The sequence below is a fragment of the Mustelus asterias genome, chromosome 29, assembly GCF_964213995.1.
Source record: "Mustelus asterias chromosome 29, sMusAst1.hap1.1, whole genome shotgun sequence".
Classification (NCBI taxonomy): domain Eukaryota; kingdom Metazoa; phylum Chordata; class Chondrichthyes; order Carcharhiniformes; family Triakidae; genus Mustelus; species Mustelus asterias.
In genome coordinates this window covers 16,363,114-16,385,936 of record NC_135829.1, presented here as the reverse complement: position 1 = coordinate 16,385,936, position 22,823 = coordinate 16,363,114, and the positions used below count along the sequence as shown (strand labels likewise).

General features: G+C 47.4%; 1 protein-coding gene across 2 annotated transcripts in view; it reads right to left on the bottom strand.

The window, feature by feature from the left end:
* Nucleotides 1-4,948: 4,948 nt before the first annotated feature.
* The window catches only part of usp3 (ubiquitin specific peptidase 3), a 109,047-nt gene continuing 91,172 nt past the window's right edge, over nucleotides 4,949-22,823 (bottom strand). For both annotated transcript variants that reach the window (XM_078200133.1, XM_078200135.1), the window contains exons 12-15: nucleotides 21,266-21,384; nucleotides 16,777-16,890; nucleotides 11,881-11,948; nucleotides 4,949-6,172 (exon numbers count right to left, since the gene is read on the bottom strand). In XM_078200133.1, the coding sequence (XP_078056259.1) occupies nucleotides 6,004-6,172; nucleotides 11,881-11,948; nucleotides 16,777-16,890; nucleotides 21,266-21,384 (470 nt within the window). In that variant the 3' untranslated portion in view covers nucleotides 4,949-6,003. The remainder of the gene's footprint in view (nucleotides 6,173-11,880; nucleotides 11,949-16,776; nucleotides 16,891-21,265; nucleotides 21,385-22,823) is intronic.

The window sequence follows — 22,823 nt, the reverse complement described above, 5'->3', positions numbered from 1 at the left end:
CTCTACACCATTCAATAAGATCTTAGAATTCAGAGAGTTCCTACAATGCAGGAGATCATTCAGCCCATCAATCCTGCACTGACTCTGATCTGCTTGAGTGTTATATCCAATTAACCCTCCCTAACACTTGTCTAACAAGAATCTACCTCCAACTTAACAATATTCAATGATTCCACCTCCTTCTGAGGCAGAGAGTTTCAAAGTCACACAACCCTCTGAGGAACATATTCTCATTTCTGTCATACAAGGGAGAGACCTAATTTTAAAACAGTGCCTGCATATTTCTGGACTCACCCACAAGATGTAAGCAAAGAGGAAGGTTTAAATAACTTGCATTTATATAGCATCCCTGATGGAGTAAATCTTTCCAAGTGCTCTACAGGAAAAATGTTAAGAGTCCATTATAAAGGATGTAATAGTAGAGCATTTAGAAATACATCAAACAGTGTCGGCGGAAGGGGGAGTGGGGGTGAGGCATGGTGGCACAGTGGTTAGCACTGTTGCCTCACAGCGCCAGGGACCCGGGTTCAATTCCGGCCTGCCTGTGTGGAGTTTGCACATTCTCCCCGTGTCTGCGTTGGTTTCCTCCGGGTGCTCCAGTTTCCTCCCACACTCCAAAGGTGTGCGACTTAGGTTGACTGGCCATGCTAATTTGACCCTAGTGTCAGGGGGATTAGCACGGTAAATATGTGGGGTTATGGGAATGGGGTCTGGGTGGGGTTGTGGTCATTACAGACTTGATGGGCCGAATGGCCTCCTTCTGCAGTGTAGGGATTCTATGAGTCAGCATGGCTTCATGAAGGGGAAATCATGCCTGCCAAATTTATTAGAATTCTTTGGAGTTGGTCATAAACAGGATAGATAAAGGGGAATCAGTGGATGTAATATGCTTGGGTTTCCAAAAAAGTGTTCAATAAGGTACCACACAAAAGGCTACTTAATAAAAGCCCATGGGGGTAGTATCAGTTTTAAAAGTTGACTTATCAGTGTCACAAGTAGGCTTACATTAACACTGCAATGAAGTTACTGTGAAAATCCCCTCGTTGCCACACTCCAGCACCTGTTCGGGTACACTGAGTGAGAATTTAGCACAGCCAATGCACCCTAACAAGGTCTTTCGGACTGTGGGAGGAAACCCACAGACAAGGGGAAGATGTGCAGAGTCCACACAGACAGTGACCCGAGCCGGGAATCGAACCCAGGTCCCTGGTGCTGTGAGGCAGCAGTGCTAATCGCTGTGCTGTCGTGCCGGCCCACGGCAGGAAACCAATGGCAGGAAAACGAGGCTGATCCCACGTAAAGCAGTTGCTAATGAAAATGCCCTGAAGGCTCTCCGTGAAGGCCTGCACCCAGTCAATGCCCCCAAAACCAATGGTGCGACACCCGTCTTTCTCAGCAGATAGCAATCAGCTGCTAACAGATAGGCATGTGACTCTCTCATCGGCAGAGCACTTCAGTAATCGCCTAAACCAACAATCCGTAGTGCACGATACCACTGACTCACTTCTACAGAACCAACGGATTGTTCTCCAACCTTCTAAAGTGGAAGTCCTGAAGACCATAAAGCAGCGTTCCACGGATAAGTTTCTGGGAACTGTTGGCACCCCACCTGAAGTATTCAAGAGGAACTTGAATGGTGTCTTCTGGCTAATTTGTAACTAGGGTGGTTATTCATTCATAGAATCCCTGCCGGGCAGAAGGAGGCTATTCAGCCAATCGAGATGCCCAAGACTACAAGAATGTCTCTGAAAAGATGTCTTCAAAACTCATCTCTACAAATGGAAAGAGAACAAGTCCATTTGTGACAATCATTGTGAAATATCACTTCTGTCAACAGCAGATCAAATTTGGGCAAGAGTTATTCTTAATTGGATTGACCCAGTGTGGCTTTCGAGCAGCAAGCAGACACGACCTCTGAAGCACATCAAGCTCAAGAAAGGTCCCGTGAACATAACAAGAACCACAATGTGATGTTTGTTGACCTAAGGTTTCTGATACAGTAAACTAAAAGGCCGGTGTAGGATTCTGTAGAAATACGGTTGCCCTGAAAAGATGATTGGCGCCATTTGCTCGTTTCACAATGGCATGATAGTCAGTTTGATGCAAAGTGGTATGTCACTGGATGCCTTTCCTGTCACCAAAAACACCATGGAAGGCTCCACTTTGGTTTGCCATGTACTTTTCAGCCACACTACGGTACACAAAAGGATCTTGACACGCATTCAACTCAGCACAGACAACAATCTCATCAACTTGCAAAAGTTCGCAACTTGTACAACGGTCACTGATTGAATCCTTGTTTATGGACAATTGTGCTCTCACAGCACGTTTCGTCGCTAGTTGATCGCTTTGCCCTAGCCTCAGAACACTGTGGCCTAACAATAAGCCTGAATACAACAAGAGATCTTCTATCAACTGGCCTCTGGCTCGTAGGCCAAGACCCCACAGTCACCATCAACAACACACCCCTCTGTTCAGTATAGGCTCAGGGGGCTTCAGGACAAGCGAGTGTGGCCAAGGTCTCTGTCAACTCCTCCAACAACACTCAGCACTCACCATTGGCTGTGCAGGCCAAGACTTAGCCTAACATTGCACAAGGTGACATCAAACTGGACTGCAAACCGATGTGTTTTGTGCTGAACACCCCTCCAAAACGACAGGAGAATCTATCATCATCATCGTTATTATAAAGCAGCAGTCACCCCGATTCACTTTGAAGAGACAAATACTTCCTGTAAAAGTAACTTTCAGAGAATCATTTTAAGCGAAGCAAGCTAAACATTTAACTACTCATAATGCAACAGCGACATCTCTGAGAATCGCATTTTAATCCAGCCACTCTTCCACAGTTTCATTAGCGCTGCAATGAAAATTCCCTAGTCGCCACACTCCGGCACCTGTTCGGGTACACTGAGGAGAATTTAGCACGGCCAATCCCAACCAGCGCGTCTTTCGGACTGTGGGAGGAAACCGGAGCACGCAGAGGAAACCCACGCAGACACGGGGGGGGGGAAACGTGCAGACTCCGCACAGACAGTGACCCAAGCCGGGAATCGAACCTGGGTCCCTGGCGCTGAGAGGCAGCAGTGCTAACACACTGTGCCGCCGTGCCGCCTCACAGCAGGGGTTTTCACAGCCCTGGTGACGGCAGGAATGAGGCGCATGGGGGAAGTTGCAACACTGACAGAGATGAGAAGCTGAGACATCCTTTGTAGCCCTTCAGAGACGGGAGCCCCGCCTTAAAAAGAGGCAAGGAGAGGAGACGAACTCATGATGCCAGGGAAGAATAATTAAATACAGTTAAAGGATAATTTACACTTAATTGGGTGGCTCTCATATCCTCCAGATGTCCTGATGCACTTCATAACTAAGTGTAGTCACTGTCACTTTGTAAGAGAAATGCACACAGATGTACTTTCACTTCCCCAAGGAAAGTGCGGAGACTGATCAAATTAAATCCTCCGACAGAAAGGACATTGGCAGCAGGTTAGAAGCCAATTGACTAATCTTAGTAAAATCTACCTCGCTATGCAATAAACGCCTGTACGCATTTAAATGTTTCCTCCCAGAGACCGCAAATTCTGACTGCACTATGAGGCCCAGGAATTATTTTACACTGGACGCTTACAGGCAGTGGACAACATGATGGTCATCCCATCAGCATGGGCTAGATTTGAAGCCAGGGCTGGTGAAAGTAGGTGAAAGGACAACGTCTTACCTTCTGTCCCAACCAGTTCCCTGGAGATTGCCTCTCCATTGATACAGCTGTAGGTATAAAAGCTTCAGGGACTGAAGGAATCGTAGAATCCCTACAGTACCGAAGGAGGCCATTTGGCCCATCGAGTCTGTACCGACCACAATCCCACCTCGGCCCTATTCCCGTAACCCCTCATTTACCCTAGCTACTCCCCCTGACGCTAAGGGGCAATGTAGCACAGCCAATCCACCTAACCCGCCCATCTTTGGACTGTGGGAGGAAACCCGGAGCAGCCGGAGGAAACCCGCGCAGGCACGGGGGGGGGGGGAACGTGCTGACTCCGCACAGACAGTGACTGACCCGAGGCCGGAATCGAACCCGGGTCCCTCGCGCCGAGAGGCAGCAGTGCTGACCACTTTGCCGCCCCCAAGGATTTATAAAACATTCCATGCTTAAAAACAAAATGCACGGTTTTGCATCATTAACATTGCACTTTACTACCAGGGAAACAGTACATGAACATTTACTAATATACATACCATCGTTATAAGCAGCCATAATAGTACATATACAATCAGGACTTTTTTTTGTGTGTGGGAATTAAGTTGAATAAGTGCCATTCGACATTGTTGTTACTGTGTCAGTTCATATTTTGCGACCAAAACAATTTAACATCTTTAAATAAGCTTGTACAGTTCTAATATTCAGATTCAAGTTGAGGATGTTTTCACATTTGAGAGACGGGGAGTCTCACGCCATGAAACCTCTGAACTGCAATCTCTGCTGCTGCTTGGAACAGTACATCCACATGCAAATACATCATTTCATCTCATTAAAAACATTCAGCTTCAAGAGCACCGCCATGACGGAATTTATGAGCAGGGGGCGTCTTTTATTCCGGCACGAGAATACGATCGTACCACTTTGTATTCGAGTAGAAGGCTCTCCTGGTGGTTGCAGCCTGCTGTTTCAGGCTGTGCGCCGCGCACAACAAAATGGTCGGACGCAATTTTGTCGAAAGATGCACCCCCCCCCCCTCGTTTCCCCCATATGCAAACCCAGCATATTTAATCTGCCTTCCTTAATCAGGCGACATTGTGGATTATAAGCCGTACTTACCACCCCACCCCCCCTACATCCACTCAAATCATTCATGAGATGCAGACAGCTATCCATAAACCCTACTCTGCCCAGCAAAGTTTCGGGGTAGATAAGAATCCATTCGTCTTTTTCATTCAAAACCCAGCAGAGTCCGTTTTAATTTTAATTTATTTTTTGCACCGTCATTCTTTATGAAAATTGGCTTTCTGAAAGAGGCAAAAAAAAAAGGTGTCTGTGGTACCTCACGAAAATGAGAACTCTTTTTTTGTTTTAAAAAAAGCCAGAGTTTGAATACCTAAACTAAAATGTAAAAACGCGAATGTAATTGTGCAGTACAGGTGAGTGTGGGGCAGAATTGCCTTTTGTTCTGAGTTACCAGTGTCTACAAGTGACCACAAGAGAAATGGCGACAAGAGGAAAATAAAAACACAATTACAGACAGAACGGTCTATTTCCATTAAAAAAAAAAAATTCCGGGCAAGGTACAAGTGTATTACAGGAAGTTGTGGCACTGCAGACCCGAGGCACATTTACACCCCGCGTACCTCGTAATACTGAACGTCACGTTTGCACCAAGATCTGGATTATACGCAGAAATGCACTTGCTTGTGGGAGAGAAGGGAATGACAAAATAGTCTGTTCAAAGACCTTCGAGCAGTCCTGACGTGCGCGCAATCACACTTAACGTCAGCACTTCACTGGTCTCGTCTGGTCATTCACTCTAAGCTGGAAACGTTGCGTCGCCCAGCAGGCGGTTGGGAGACCGGCTGCAGAAGCAAAGAAGACCTCTTGCGTCGAATCGAGAGGTCGCAGGCTAGGATGTAGTGTAAAAGGCTCGAAGACACGCGGGTGTAAATGCACCTTGAAGCCGGCCAGTGCCACCTCACAACTTACAGTACAAAGGTCATTTCAAGATATCGAATTTCCGTGTCAACCGGGCTACTAAATTCTTGATCAAGAGCAGCCATTACAGATTCAAAAATATTCTGCGATAGCCTAAAATTAGGTCAGGTCTCCTCGATTACTGTATCAACACTAGTAATGGTGCAAAGAACAGAATTCTCATCAGCGATTTTAGAAGTGCAAGATGAAAATAGTCTTGAGCTATCAAGTACTTGCGGAAACGTGGGACTGTTTGTGCGCGATCCAATTCAGTTATATATGTTGGGAAACACTTGTATATGTGTATAAAAAGATGGGATGCATTAAAGTTTGGTGCCTGATCCCGATTTAGTCTGGCGTTCCACATAGAACAAGATGTAAGCCTTGGCTTTCACTACAGTCTCCTCCTCGGTCAGAGTAACAGTGCTGTCATTGAAGTGGAACCAACGGCCTTCGTGAGTCGCATACGCAGTGTAATGGCCCGAACCAACTCTGTGGGAGGGGAAAGGGAGGGAGAGAGAGAGAGAAGAAATAAGTTACTGCTCGAATGAGAAAGGACATGTTTTCAACATCTACATGATCTTGTTGTACGGATTCAAACAGCAACACCCTCTGAATTAGAGTGAGGAAAGTACAATACAATAACTTAAAAATTGTATTTAATGTGTGTTGGGTGGCCAGGGCTAATTCACATTAATCAGGAGTGAGTTGGATGAGCAAATGAAACTGTCTTGCACAATGCTGGCGGATAAGAGAAATTAATGATGGTGTTTGTCTTCTCTGCCGTGGCTCGGGTAGGATGTATACTCCAGCATGTACAAATGTCAACTTCCCCCAAGTTAAATCATGTCTTCTCTAAAGCCATTTGACCAGTCCTATAGATCCACCACATGAGAGAATGAAGCTTAGCACGGTGGCACAGCGGGTTAGCACTGCTGCCTCACAGCGCCAGGGGCCCAGGTTCAATTCCGGCCTCGGGTGACTGTCTGTGAGGAGTCTGCAAGCTCTCCCCGTGTCTGCGTGGGTTTCCTCCGGGTGCTCCGGTTTCCTCCCACAGTCCGAAAGACGTGCTGGCTAGGCGCATTGGCCGTGCTAAATTCTCCCTCAGTGTACCCGAACAGGCGCCGGAGTGTGGCGACTGGGGGACTTTTCCCTCCCACCGTCCAAGGATGTGCAGGTCAGATGGATTGGCCATGCTAAATTGTCCCTTAGAGCCGGGGGGATTAGCAGGATGAATACGTGGGGTTACGGGGATAGGGCCTGGGTGGGGCTGTTGTCGGTGCAGGCTCGATGGGCTGAATGGTCTCCTTCTGCACTGTAGGGATTCGTTGGTTCTATGTTACGGGCGATGCATTTATCCAGTTTCAGCTCAAGTCACTTTGCCTCATGAGATAATCAAAGTGGAGGCTGCAGAGACCGATCAAATGATGAATGGGTGAGGAGGTAAAGGAGGGAGATGCTTAAACCCTATGGTTGAGGAAGTGGTGACCCCACTGAATGGAACAAATAAGGGCAGACCTAGAATATTGCAAAATGAAGCAAAAAGCAGGATCAGGGAACAGATATTGGAACAGCACTGAGAGAAATAGGAATTTGGAAAACTGCCAGGTGGGATAGTGGGGACAGGATTAGGCTGACTTCAACAGGATAATTAGGTGAACTAGAATTGGTTGAAGTGGAATTGGGGTGGCACAGTGGTTAGCATTGATGCCTCACAGAGCCAGGGACCCGGATTTGATTCTGGTCTCGGGTGGCTGTCTGTGCGGAGTCTGCACATTCTCCCCGTGTCTGCGTGGGTTTCCTCCGGGTGCTCCGGTTTCCTCCCACAGTCCGAAAGACGTGCTGGTTAGGGTGCATTGGCCGTGCTAAATTCTCCCTCAGTGTTACCCGAACAGGCGCCGGAGTGTGGCGACTCGGGGATTTTCACAGCAACTTCACTACAGTAAACCGACTTGTGACTAATAAACAAACTTTAACTTTAATCAGTAAACAGCATTTATCCGTCTGCAGTTTTACAGTGAACTGTTCAGTCACAGATTTGATTCCTGGACTAATTTAGCTGACCTCATCTGGGGAGGGGTGAGATAGGAGTATAATAAACTGGTCTTGGGAGGAGTGAAGGAAAACTGGACAGGTTCCCACTCTGCATGTGTCATAGGTAAGAGGACACTCAGAGTCAAGGTTCGCATGACACGCCACACTTGACTAAAGGACATGAGGGTTTGAAGGTCCATCAGGACAGGAAAAGATAAAGCACAAGGGAAAATTCACCCACGGTGAGATCCGTATTGTCTAAGTCTGGAATCACAGAATCCTTACAGTGCAGGAGGCCATTCAGCCCATCGACTCTGAACTGACTCTCCGAGAGCACATTCCACACAGGCCCACCCCCTGCCCTATAACGTCACACATTTCTTTTTAAAGTTTTAAAAGTTTATCCATTAGTGTCACAAGTAAGCTAACATTAACACTGCAATGAAGTTACTGTGAAAATCCCCTCGTCGCCACACTCCGGCGCCTGTTCGGGTACACTGAGGGAGAAGTTAGCACGGCCAATGCACCCTAACCAGCACGTCTTTCAGACTGAGAGGGGAAACTGGAGCACCCGGAGGAAACCCAAGCAGACACGGGGAGAACTTGCAAACTCCGCATAGACGGTGACCCAAGCTGGGAATCGAACCCGGGTCCCTGACGCTGTGACGCAGCAGTGCTAACCACTGTGCCACCCACATTCTCCCACGAATCCCCCAAACCTACACATCTTGTGACACTAGAGGGCAAATTTAGCACAGCCAATCCCCCTAACCCGCACATCTTTGGACTGTGGGTGGAAACCGGAGCACCCGGAGGAAACCCACGCAGACACGGGGAGAACGTGCCGACTCCACACAGACAGGCCGGAATTGAACCCGGGGTCCCTGGAGCTGTGAGGCAGCAGTTGCTAACCACTGTGTCAGCGTGACTGTGCTCAAGCAAGTGTAATGATTGCAGGGCAGATGGCCAATTTAACCTGTCCTTCGGATTAGGCAGGGACTGCTTATACATTATACATGACAAATATTAAAACTATTTTAAAAGCAACATCGCCAAGTACTGAAACAAACAGTAACATTGGCTGCCAGCCCAGTTGCTAGCTGCATAGTAAATTGATCCTCGTATACAGTGCTCTGTTAAGTGTATAATATATTTGACCATCTTCCCAGACACTGGTGGATGCAAAGCAGCAGCCAAAAAGACTTGTTTGCAGCGGTGCAATTATACAATGCAATTATAAAAATTAATGATCCCCTCTTCTTGGATTAGACTCGAGCACCAGTCCTTACCCCAGGGAATAGACTAGCTGGCTCCTGAAAGAATCACCGAGAGATTCACCTTAATGAAAGCACCCCAGCTCCCCACGACACGGAGTTCACAATCTGAAAATTGGCACCTGGGTCCCAATGCCATTCATCACAGAATCCCTACAGTGAAGAAGGGGGCCGTTCGGCCCATTGAGTCCGCACCGACCACAATCCCCCCCCAAGCCCTATTCCCGTAACCCCACATATTCACCCTGCTAATCCCCCTGACGCTAAGGGGCAAGTTAGCATCGGTCAATCAACCTAACCTGCACATCTTTGGAGTGCGGGAGGAAACCCACGCAGACACGGGGAGAATGTGCAGACTCCACACAGAGAGTGACCCGAGGCCGGAATTGAACCCGGGTCGCTGGCACTGTGGGGCAGCAGTGCTAACCACTGTGGCACCATTGTATTACACTATAGCACTTTGCTTCCCTGCTGCCTCAGGCTAGAGTCCAGAACCATAGCTGGATCCGACTGCCAAAAAGATGCTTTCAGAGTGAATATTTAGTTAGTAGGCATCTTCAGCTTGCATTTTATTTACACCAGGGTGGCAGGTTCATTCCCACTGGGTGCAAGGAAATTAAGAATGGTCAAACACGTATCAAAAAAAAGACTTGGCTTAACCCCTGGACAGAACTGCTCCAGCTCCATTGTTTTAAGCTCAAACACGCTTACATTTATTACATGTTTATTACTATAATGGAAATGCATCGACTATGTAATTCTTTCCATAGAATTTCTGGCTTCGCTTTTGGAACTCACTAAAGCTTCAGGTCATGTTTCATAGATCCACACCGCAAGACAAATGGCACTGCTGCCTCTCAGCGCCGGGGACCCGGGTTTGATTCCGGCCTCGGGTCACTGTCTGTGCGGAGTCTGCACATTCTCCCCGTGTCTGCGTGGGTTTCCTCCGGGTGCTCCGGTTTCTTCCCACAGTCCAAAGATGTGCGGGTTAGGTGGATTGGCCAGGCTAAATCGCCCCTTGGTGTCCAAAGATGTGTAGGTTAGGTGGATTAGTCGTGGGAAATGTGTGGGGTTATGGGGATAGGGAGGCAAGGAGGGGGCCTGGGTAAGATGCTCTGTCAGAAAGTCGATGAGGACTCGATGGACCAAATGGCCTCTTCTGCACTGTAGGGTATTCTATGATTCTCTGTGCTGGTTAGGTGGATTGGCCATGCTAAATTGCCCCTTAGTGTCCAAAGATGTGCGGGTTAGGTGGATTGGCCATGCTAAATTGCCCCTTAGTGTCCAAAGATGTGTGGGTTAGGGGGATTAGCCATGCTAAATTGCCCCTTAGTATCCAAAGATGTTCGGGTTAGGGGGATTGGCCATGCTAAATTGTCCCTTAGTGTCCAAAGATGTGTAGGTTAGGTGGATTGGCCATGCTAAATTGTTCCTTAGTGTCCAAAGATGTGTAGGTTAGGGGGATTGGCCATGCTAAATTGCCCCTTAGTGTCCAAAGATGTGCAGGTTAGGGGGATTGGCCATGCTAAATTGCCCCTTAGTGTCCAAAGATGTGTAGGTTAGGGGGATTGGCCATGCTAAATTGCCCCTTAGTGTCCAAAGATGTGCAGGTTAGGTGGATTGGCCATGCTAAATTGTCCCTTAGTGTCCAAAGATGTGTAGGTTAGGGGGATTGGCCATGCTAAATTGCCCCTTAGTGTCCAAAGATGTGCAGGTTAGGTGGATTGGCCATGCTAAATTGTCCCTTAGTGTCCAAAGATGTGTAGGTTAGGGGGATTAGCAGGGTAAATATGTGAGGTTACGGTGATAGAGCAGGAGGTGAGCCTGGGTAAAGATGCTCTGTCGGAGAGTCCGTGCAGACTCGATGAATCGAGTGGCTCTTTCTGCACTGTGGGGATTCTATGATTCAGTCCACGCTCAGTCCTCAGAGTGTCCAAGCGTTCCTGGAGTGGCTCAAAGATGTCAGCTGTATCAGCAGGAGTGGAAGTCTATTCCAAATCCTCAGCATCATGAACAAAGTCTTTAGTGTTAGGTTTTTAGTGGATCTCCCCTCAGTCACCCCCTTTCAAAGCTAAAGATCCCAGGTTTCTGCAGGTTGTCCTCGTGCTGACGATAAGCCTCACTGTACCAACTTTCCGTCGGCTCTTGGAAACCAGAAGTGGATGCCGTAGATTTTTTTAAAAATTCTTTCATGGGACGTGTGCATCATTGACAAGGCCAGCATTTATTGCCTTCGAGAAGGTGGCAGTGATGGCATAATGGGTTTGATCGGGTTATGAGCTGATGGTTAGCCGTCGTTTCAGCACCAACTGTGCGAATTAGTTTTGCTCCTTGTTATCTTCAGGCCAGTAGCTCAACTAGCTAAAGGCACAGTGAAAATGAACAAAAATGTACACCCTCGGTACCAGTCGAGGTGATTGGGGCAACTAAGTGTAATGTACGGTCACATCATTAAAATCTTAGAAGGAAGTCTTTACGACAGTTCACTTTGTCCATTATGTGGAGCCCCCCCAGAGCTAAGACAATCATAGAATCCCTACAGTGCAAAAGGCGGCCATTTGGCCCATCGAGTCGGCACCGACCACAATCCCACCGAGGCCCTATCCTGTAACTCCACGTGTTTACGCTACAAATCCCCCCCGAACACTAAGGGGCAATTTAGAATGGCCAATCAACCTAACCAGCACACCTTTGGATTGTGGGAGGAAACCCGGAGCATCCGGAGGAAACCCACGCAGACACGGGGAGAACGTGCAAATCCGCACAGACAGTGACCCGAGGCCGGAAGTGAACCCGGGTCCCTGGCGCTGTGAGGCAGCAGCACTAACCACTGTGCCGCCATGCCGCCCTGTGAAGAATGGCAATAACAATGAAGAACAAAAGAGTGCTCACCCTGAACCATGATGCACCACCACAGCTGCAAGGTCATATAGACAACTTTCTGGACCACTGTTCTCGGGCTAGGATAGGGGAAAAGAAAAATGCAGAGATCTTTATTACAACAGTCATATTCTATTATATTTTTCTCTTCATAGCATTTTAAAATTGGTCCTCTCGCGGTACACTTCCAACTGATCTGGCAATCTCCACTAGGCCTCTATCCATTCGAACTAATGGGAGACAAGTGGGTGAGATTTCTTTTTCAAGATGGCGCCGGAGTTAGGTGACTTCTTGCAAGCTGTGCCCAGCATTCCTTCTAATTCTGTCTTTTACTCTTGTCTATGTTTCTAAAATTTAATTCTAACTCTTTCAAACTCTAATTCAATCTCTTACAGACTTGGAGCTTCCACCTTCTTCCGTCGGGAAAAAGATGCAAAAGTCTGAGGTCACGTATCAACCGACTCAACAACAGCTTCTTCCCCTGCTGCTGCCATCAGACTTTTGAATGGACCTACCTCACATTAAGTTGATCTTTCTCTACACCCTAGCTATGACTGTAACACCACATTCTGCACCCTCTCATTTCCTTCTCTATGAACGGTATGCTTTGTCTGTATAGCGCGCAAGAAACAATACTTTTCACTGTACACTAATACATGTGACAATAATAAATCAAGTCAACTCAAATCAAAATCAAAATGATGGGTTGGTTGGTCCTTCCTCTTCAGGGGCTTATTGAGGAGGATGGACGCTGCTGGAAGCGCCAGCACGAAGATCACTGATGGTACACACACCTCTGAGTCGGATAGATTCAAAACCCCACGACAGGACTTGAGTATGGACTTGGCGATGGCTCTTCATTGAAATACAGAAGGAGTGCCGCATTGTTGGGAATGCAGTCTTTTGAATGATCCCCCGTGTGTCTATGCGGACGATCACAGATGCTTCAGGAAAGAGCAGGAAGCTCTCTCCTGGTGCCCTGGCTAACATTCTTCATTCATCCAACACCAACAATGCTCCATCCCTCATTTCATTTTCCATTTGCAGTCTGAAATCTGACTGCCACATTGGCTCGCCAAGCCAACAGGTCATGCATGGCGGGCGGCACGGTGGCACAGAGGTTGCTGGCACTGCTGTCCCACATAACCAGGGACCTGGGTTCAATTCCGGCCTCGGGTCACTCTGTGTGTGGAGTCTGCACATTCTCCCCGTGTCTGCGTGGGTTTCCTCCGGGTGCTCCGGTTTCCTCCCATAGTTCAAAGATGTGCAGGTTAGCTGGTTTGGCCGTGCTAAATTGCCCCTTAGTGTCAGTGGGTTTAGCAGGGTAAATACGTGGAGTTACGGGGATAGGGCCAGGGCGGGGGGGGGGGATTGTTGTTGGCACAGGCTCGATGGGTCGAATGGCCTCCTTCTGCATTGTAGGGATTATGGGTCACATCTCCCACTAGCTGCGGAGGATGACGGTCGGAAACTGCTTTCACTGAAGATTAAAATAGTTCTGAGGTACAGAATGCTCAATCAAAACTCTTAAGAAAAAGATCAGTAACTCCATCGCTTTACTTAAATCGAACAAATGGAAAGTTGGCAAGAGCCTTAAAAATCTTATTTACGGATTAAGCTGGTGTATTCTCCTGGAAACCTTGGGTGTTACTTTGCTTTAAAGAAGTCTTTTTACAGAAATATAAAAATTATTACCCACTTGTATGGCAAGAAGTATTTTTAGATATGTCCATCCCACAGCTTAAGGATATGCAGGGGAATGGAATAGGGTGACTACCAAACAGTCGAGAAGAAACAGGCAGGTAGTGCAGGAAGTCTGAGGTTTTTTTCATTCATCCACGGGATATGGGCATCGCTTGCTGGACCAGCATCTATTGCCCTTCCCCAACTATCAAGATAGATAGGTTCTTGATTAATAAGGGAATCAGAGGTTATGGGGAAAAGGCAGGAGAATGGGGATGAGAAAAATATCAGCCATGATTGAATGGCGGTGCAGACTCGATGGGCCGAGTGGCCTAATTCTGTTCTTATGTCTTATGGTCTAACTGCCCGCTATTACAGAGGGGCAGATTTCCTTCCCTGAAGAACATTAAGTGAACCAGATGGCTTTTTACGACAACTGACAATGGTTTCATGGTCATCAGTAGATTCTTAATTCCAGAATTTGATTCAATTCAAATTTCACCATCTGTCCTGGTGGGATTTGAACTCAGGTCCCCAATTCTTGCCATGGGTCTTCTGGATTGCTAGTCCAATGACAATACCATCATGCCACCACTAGGGAAGGACGGAGCCTGTGATTGGAGGAGCTGGAGCAGCCATTGTGGCGGATGTGATCCGTGATTGGAGCAGCGGTTCTGTCCCGCCCACACTCGCTGCTCCACCAATCACAACTCTGCAGTCAGTTCCTGCTCTCACTGGCAGCAGAATTGTGAATGTTTTTGAAGCTTTCTACCAGGTCCAAAGGTTGGAACATTTATTTAAAATGGCTGACCTTTCCCCTCCCTGGAGCCAAAACAGGCACAGTAGGCCAAATATTAACAGCCACAGCCAGGCCTGCTCAGTATTTCCAGGATATTCTGTTTCTATTTTAGAAAACATTCTTGCTCTCTCCCCTCACTTAAATCTCACCTGCCTCTACATCTTATTTATAGGCTCGGAGCATGCACGCAAAGAGTGAGGTAGGATAGCGTGAGGCCTTAAGGTATACCCACCCGCTGTGGTCAGAAAGCCAGTTTTCTCTTGTGCACACACTCACTCGGTGGGTAAGTGGAACTGATCCACTTCAGATCAGCCATGATCTTATTGAATGGCGGGGCAGGCTCGAGGGGCTAGATGGCCTACTCCTGCTCCTATTTCTTATGTTCACTCATAACCATCTCTCATATTTATTCAGTCTCTTGCCTGGCCAAATAAAACCAAGTCGGATGGCAAGTTGGGGGCGGCACGGTAGGACAGTGGTTAGCACTGCTGCCTCACAGCGCCAGGGACCCAGGTTCAATTCCGGCCTTGGGTGACTGTCAGCGTGGAGTTTGCACGTTCTCCCCACGTCTGCGTGGGTCTCCTTCGGGTGCTCCGGTTTCCTCCCAGTCCAAAGATGTGTGGGTTAGGTTGATTGGCCATGTTAAATTGCCCCTTAGTGTCGGGGGGATTAGGAGGATAAATACATGAGGTTACGGGGATAGGGCCTGAATGGGATTGTAGTCGGTGCAGACTCAATGGGCCGAACGACCTCCTTCTGTACTGTGGGGATGCCATGATTCTTCCCACAGTTAGGTTAGGTTGATTGGCCATGTTAAATTGCCCCTTAGAGTTAGGGGGATTAGCAGGGTAAATATTGAGGTTAGAGGGATAGGACCTGGGTGGGATTGTTTTGGTGCAGACACGATGGGCCGAATGGCCTCCTGCTGTACTGTAGGGATTCTATGATTCTAGGTCTCACAATCAGTTTGGCAAAAACATTCTTCAAGATCTCGGAGAGTGTGGCGACCAGGGGATTTTCACAGTAACTTCATTGCAGTGTTAATATAAGCCTACTTGTGATACTAATAAATAAACTCAACAAGATGTGCTACATTCTTCAAGAGATTGGTGAAGTCATTTCTGAACTATGCTATTTTGAGAGTCTCTTTTGAAAATGGTTACTAAGCAAATAAGTGCTCAAAGGCCACTCATTGTTCTGTCTGTCAAGAGTGGCTTCTGTTATGCAAGAAGCACCCGGCATTTGAAGACAACAATAGAATGAGGTATTGTTGACACATACGCAGTGATAGATCTCCCGTGGTGTTGCTCGCGGTTTGGCACAGGGCAAAACTGTTTTTATCTTCTAAAGCATTCCGGGAAGTGAACTGAAACTTAAACGTGTCTAAACCAAGACTTAGCACGATGAGGTGGTGAATTTGGGGTGAATGGGATCAAAGGTTATGGGTGTTAGAATGTAGTAAGAAGTTTAACAACACCAGGTTAAAGTCTAACAGGTTTATTTGGTAGCAAAAGCCACACAAGCTTTCGGAGCCTTAAGCCCCTTCTTCAGGCGAGTCACCTGAAGAAGGGGCTTAAGGCTCCGAAAGCTTGTGTGGCTTTTGCTACCAAATAAACCTGTTGGACTTTAACCTGGTGTTGTTAAACTTCTTACTGTGTTTACCCCAGTCCAACGCCGGCATCTCCACATCATGTTAGAATTTAACCTTTGTATTGGATGTAATGTGACCAATGGTAATAAGCTGTAAGGGTCAGCTGACCCAGTAAACCATGGAACCAATTACAGAATGAGGTGATGGTCAGCTGACTCACTATAAATAAGAACCGGTTGGGAATTGTAGGGAAGTTTGGAGTGGCACAGGGCGAGGCACCAAGTTTGGAGTAATGAAGTTTCTTTATTAAACCCTTTCTTTGGTTTATAAGTTGGAGTACGTTTTGCTATATTTTTATTGTCTGCATTTGAAGAGTCGCCTCTGAAGAAACATTGGGGGTAAAGCAGGATTAGGCTATTGATTAGCCATGATTGTGATGAATGGCGGAGCAGGCTCGAAGGGCCAGATGGCTTCCCCCTGCTCCTATCTTCTAAGTTTCGATGAATTCCCACCGAAGCTCTCATACACAAAGCTACAAGAACCACCGCAGAAACCTGGGGAAACGGACGCAAATGCCATTTTTGGTGCTTGTCCATGGATCGTCTTGGTCCTCCCCTGAAGTTACAGCATATGAGTGGCAGAGCCTGGCGCGAAAGGGGCCCCTGTCGGAGGGCACGAGGAATTTATTCGGCAAAGTGAAAGGACACAAAACGATTGGCCGACAAAAACAGGTAAATCTTAATAAAGGATTTCAGTCGGAGAGGGTGTTCTGCAAACATTCATACTGTCAGATAGACAACAGCTGATGAAGTGCCTTGTATCTTAGTACATTTACCTCCAGTAAGAAGCACTTCATATCCAGGCCTCGCAGAGGGAATTCTACATACGTGTCTATCTTATTTCGCAGATATGCTGTCCAATGAAATCTTTTCAGATGCAAACATAACACCTAAAAATAAAGGAAAAATCAGTGAGGCTATGTGGTGGGAAGGGTTACAAAGTTATTCAGTTCTTGATCTAACAACTCCCTTCCAACTACAGCATGCTGAACCACCAGAAAAAAACGACCATGTCATTTCTGCATGATCCAAGTGTTTACCAATGAATCGTGCATCTTTAAATTAATCTGTGAATCGTCTGAGCTTTCTATCAGTTTTAGTTTATTAGATTAACAGTTAACGCACTGTATAGAACAGCAGCAGCTATGATTTTACACCTTCTATTGCCAGAGACTGCACAGGGTGGCACAGTGGGTCGCGCTGCTGCCTCACAGCGCCAGGCACCCAGGTTCGATTCCTGGCTTGGGTCACTGTCTGTCTGTGCGGAGTCTGCACGTTCTCCCCATGTCTGCGTGGGTTTCCTCCGGGCGCTCCGGTTTCCTCCCACAGTCCGAAAGACGTGCTGGTTAGGGTGCATTGGCCGTGCTAAATTCTCTCTCAGTGTAACCCGAACAGGCGTCGGAGTGTGGCGACTAGGGGATTTTCACAGTAACTTCATTGCAGTGTTAACGTAAGCCTACTTGTGACACTAATAAATAAACTTTAACTTTTTTCAAAAGGTAACTGTCGTATTCTAAAATACAAGATGACACCCTAAACCAGTTTCAACATTGCAGTGAACATGCCCAGCTTTACACTCTCTTGAATCCCCAAATTAAAGCAGTTTGATGTGTCTGTCATCCTTTGTTACTCAGCCCAAGCAGCTTGAAGCTCTGCCCCAGGCACGGAGTCGTGACCATCTTCCATTGGTCAGAGGTGTTTAAAGTTTATTTATTAGTGTCACAAGTAGGCTTACATTAACACTGCAATGAAGTTACTGTGAAAATCCCCTAGTCGCACCTGTTCGGGCACACTGAGGGAAAGTGGGAATGTTCACTGATGATTGTACAATTTCCAGTTCCCCAGCACTGAAACAACACCTGACCATATGTAGCAAGACCTGTCCAGCATTCAGACTTGGACTGATAAGTGCCACACAAAGCAACTTTCAATGTCATTACCATCGCTGAATCCCACACACTACTCAACATCGTTGGGTTTCCTCCGGGTGCTCTGGTTTCTTCCCGCAGTCCGAAAGACATGCTGGTCAGGGTGCATTGGCCGTGCTGAATTCTCCCTCCGTGTACCCGAACCATTGACCAGAAACTGAGCAGGACTGGCCACACTGTGGCTCCAAGGGCAGATCTGAGGCTGGGAATTCTCTGGCGAATCCCGCACCTCCTGACTCCCCAAAACTGTCCACCATCCATAAGGAACAAGTCAGGAGCGTGACTAAATACTCTCCACGTCTAGATGAGAGCAGCTCCAAAAAACACTCAAGGAGGTTTGACATCAGTCGGACAAAGCACCACCATCAAGATCTAGTCTCTTCACCATCGATGCACAGTAGAAGCAGCATTTATCACATACAAGTTACAGTGCAGTAACTCAGCAGGGTTCCTTTAGCAGCGCCTGCCAAACGCACAACCTCTACCACCTAGAAAGACAACAGGTGTATGGAAACACCATCAACCTCAAGTTCCCTTCCGAGTCACCCACCACCCTGACTTGGAACTATATTGCCATTGCTTCACTCTCGCTGGATCAAAATCCTGAACCTCCCTTCCACCAGCACACCCCAGTCCAACGCCAGCATCTCCACATAACAGCACGAAGATCTATTTATACCTCATGGGTGGCACAGTTGTTAGCACTGCTGCCTCACAGCGCCGGGGACCCGGGTTCGATTCCCGGCATGGGTGACTGTCTGTGCGAAGTCTGCACGTTCTACCCGTGTCCGCCTGGGTTTCCTCCGGGTGCTCCGGTTTCCTCCCACATTCCAAAGATGTGCGGGTTAGGTTGATTGGCTGTGCTAACTTGCCCTGAGAGGGATTAGCAGGGTAAATAATGAGGGGTTACGGGGAATAGGGCCTGGGTGGGATTGTGGTCGGTGCAGACTCGATGGGCCGAATTGCTTCCTTCTGCACTTTGGGGATTGTATGACTGCAGTGGTCCAAGGTGGTAAGCCCTCCAATACCTTCTCAAGGGCAATTTGGGATGGGCAGTACATGCTGGCCTTACTAATGACATCCGCATCCTGTGGGAAGGATGAAAAAACTCAAGCTTATTCAACTGAGTTCAATAGATGTGCTGGGGGACACATCCAACTTCTACTGCAGATTTGGTACCAGAAGTAGGTACTCTGGTAGCTTGTATCCAAAGTAGGTGCAGAAGTTCCTCCCTATAAACATTTAAAAATTCAGTGATGCCCACTGCATTGCTGTTCAATGCAAGTGCTGACTAAAGTTGACGCCCGCACGCACACAGAGATCAACCTACCCACCAAACAAAACTGCGAGTCTGCAAGCTCTAAGAAACATGGATGTTGCTTGTACTCCACAATGGAGGTCACTGAATAGACTGGGGCTAGACCCATTGGAATTCCGAAGAATGAGGGGCGATCTTATGGAAACATAAGATTACAAAGGGAATAGATAAGATGGAAGCAGGGAGGTCGTTTCCACTGGTGGGTGAAGTCAGAACTAGGGGGCATAGCCTCAAAATGAGGGGGAGCGGATTTAGGACTGAGTTGAGGAGGAACTTCTTCACTCAAAGGGTTGTGAAAAGAAATTGGTTTAGGTTGGAGGGTCACAGTTTTTTTTTTTTTAACTGGTCGGTGCAACATCGTGGGCCGAAGGGCCTGTTCTGCGCTGTAATGTTCTATGTTCTATGTTCTATGAATCTGTGGAATTCCCTGCCCAGTGAAGCAGTTGAGGCTACCTCATTGAATATTTTTAAGGCAAGGAGAGATAAATTTTTGAACAATAAAGGAATTAAGGGTTATGGTGAGCAGGCGGGTAAGTGGAACTGAGTCCACAAAAAGATCAGCCATGATCTTATTGAATGGCGGAGCAGGCTCGAGGGGCCAGATGGCCTACTCCTGCTCGTGATTCTTATGTTCTTAAAGGGTTAATTATATGGTCTTGCAGCACGTCCTTATTGTTGAAACTAGGCCACTCAATGATCACTGGATGGAGATTTGAATGTTTAAAAAGGCTGAGGATTCGCCTCATTTTAAAAACAATTAATGCTGGCCCCAATCCTGTATATTTCAGTGGTTAAATCTGGCGTGCCGATAATGCCCATCGAGACTACACTGACTCTCCGAAAGAGCACCTTACTCAGACCCTATCCCCGCAACCCCATGTATTTACCCCACTAATACCCCTAATCTACACATCTTGGGACACCAAGGGGCAATTAGGCATGGCCAATCCATCTAACCAGCACATCTTTGGACACTAAGGAGCAATTTAGCATGGCCAATCTTGGACTATGGGACGAAACCGGAGCACCCGGAGGAAACCCATGCAGACACGGGGAGAACATGCAAACTCCACACAGATAGTTATCCAAGGCCGGAATCGAACCAGGGTCCCTGGTGCTGTGAGACAGCAGTGCTAACCACTGTGCCACCCCAAATGTCCTCAAATGTCAATTTGAAAAATACAATTCGGACACATACATTATAAGATTACACAAACTACAGAAATCCCGAGCCAGGTTTTAAACCTGAAACATCCAGATAATTTTGAATTCATAGAATTTTTATCGTAGAATACCTATAGTGCAGAAGGAGGCCATTCAGTCCATCGAGTTAGCACCGACAACAATCCCACCTCGGATCTATCCATGTAACCCCACACATTTACCCCACTAATTACAGGGTGGCACGTTGACACAGTGGTTAGCACTGCTGACTCACAGCGCCAGGGTCCCGGGTTCGAATCCCGGCTTGGGTCGCTGTCTGTGTGGAGTTTGCACATTCTCCCCGTGTCTGCGTGGATTTCCTCCCACAGTTCAAAGATGTGCGGGTTAGGTGGATTGGCCGTGCTAAGTTGCCCCTTAGTGTCATGGGGCTAGCTAGGGTAAATACATGGGGTTATGGGGATGGGGGCCTGGGTGGGATTGTGGTCAGTGCAGACCCGATGGGCTGAATGGCCTCCTTCTGCACTGTAGGATTCTATGAGTCTAATCCCTCTAACCTACACATCCCGCGACAATTTAGCATAACCAATGCACCTAACCAGGAGCTTCATTGCAGTGTTAATGTAAGCCTACTTGTGACACTAATAAATAATAAATCTTTGGACTGTGGGAGGAAACTGGAGCACCCAAAGGAAACCCACGGGGAGAATGTGCAAACTCCACACAGACAGTGACCCGAGCCGGAATGGAACCCGGGTCCCTGGCGCTGTGAGGCAGTTGTGCTAACCACTGTGCCGCCCTAACAACTTGATCAATAAATACAGCAACTCAACCAGTCGACTGAAGCAAAACACTCACCTTTGGCAACTTCTGAATCCAAAATTTTTTGGTGCTCTTCTGTCGCTTTTTACATTTATGGCACATGTAGAGCTCGGTTTCATCCAGCTCCTCCAAGTCTGTAAAGCTGCGCAGGCAATCTGCAATAGAAATAGCCCAGAGAACTGCAATCACTGGCATCTGGAATTCATTCTGTCACCACATTAAGCAAATCCAGTCTGAGGGAAGGAAATATGGAGTAATGCTCGCACACTGCCTCAGGATGGAAACGTTAAAGCAAGAAGTAGAACGCAGCAATGGTCTCCTTCTCTGATTTGTTCAGGTAATCAAAATGATATGGAGCTGATAGGGCAAAACCGTTTCCATTGACAAGAGGGTCAGTGACCCGGGGAGACAGGGTACAGGTAAGGGTTAAGGTAATTGACAAAGGGAGCGAGTGGGAGATAATGAGATTTAACTTTTGAGAAATTCAGCAAGTTACGATCTGGAATGCATGTTTAACTGGGGGGTGATAGGAGAGTCAATATTCGCTTTCAAGAAGGCAATGGATATAAATACTTCAAGTTGAAAATGCTGCAGATACTATGCAATTGACTGATTCTGCGATTCGATTCCCCCCCAAACCCCCAGGTTCAATTCTGGCCTTGGGTCACTGTCTGTGCGGAGTCAGCACGTTCTCCCCCGTGTCTGCGTGGGTTTCCTCCGGGTGCTCCGGTTTCCTCCCACAGTCCAAAGATGTGCGGGTTGGGTGGATTGGCCGTGCTAAATTGGCCCTTAGTGTCAGGGGGACTCGCTATGATAAATGCATGGGGTTACAGGGATAGGGCCTGGGTGGGGTTGTGGTCGGTGCAGACCCAAGAGGCTGAATGGCCTCCTCCTGCACTGTATGATTCTTTCTCCCATGCTGGGTTTATAGTTTTGCCCAGATGCAGCACAAATATTGTCTTCTCTCTTGGGAAAGATTGACTAGACTGGACCTTCATTCTCTGGGGTTTGGAAGAGTGAGAGGTGATTGCATTCAAACATACATAATTCTTACAAGGTTCAACAGGATAGATCCAGGGGTCGGGACAGTGCTTGGTGGTGCTCTAGAACCAGTGGACACACCATTCAGGACTCGGAAGAGGAGTGGTAAATATTTGGAATATTCACATTGTCTGTACCTTTAAGACCTGGCTGGCTGTAGGGATTCGTATTCTAATTAGTATTCTGTAACTTGATTTCTGTGTCTGTGCCCTGTTTGAGAGCACATTTCCACTCCATCTGACGAAGGAGCAGTGCTCCGAAAGCTAATGGTATTTGCTACCAAATAAACCTGTTGGACTTTAACCTGGTGTTGTGAGACTTCTTACTGTGCTTACCCCAGTCCAACGCCGGCATCTCCACATCATGAATATTTGGAATTCAGAGGGCTGTGGAGGCTCAGTCATTGAGTATGTTCAAAGCTGAGATTGAAAGGTTTGTACATATTAAAAGAACATCATAAAGGAGGCAGGGACCGTACAGGAAAATGTTGTTGAGTAGCTCAGCCATGTTCTCAATTAATGCTGGAGCAGGCTCAAAGGGCGGCACGGTGGCA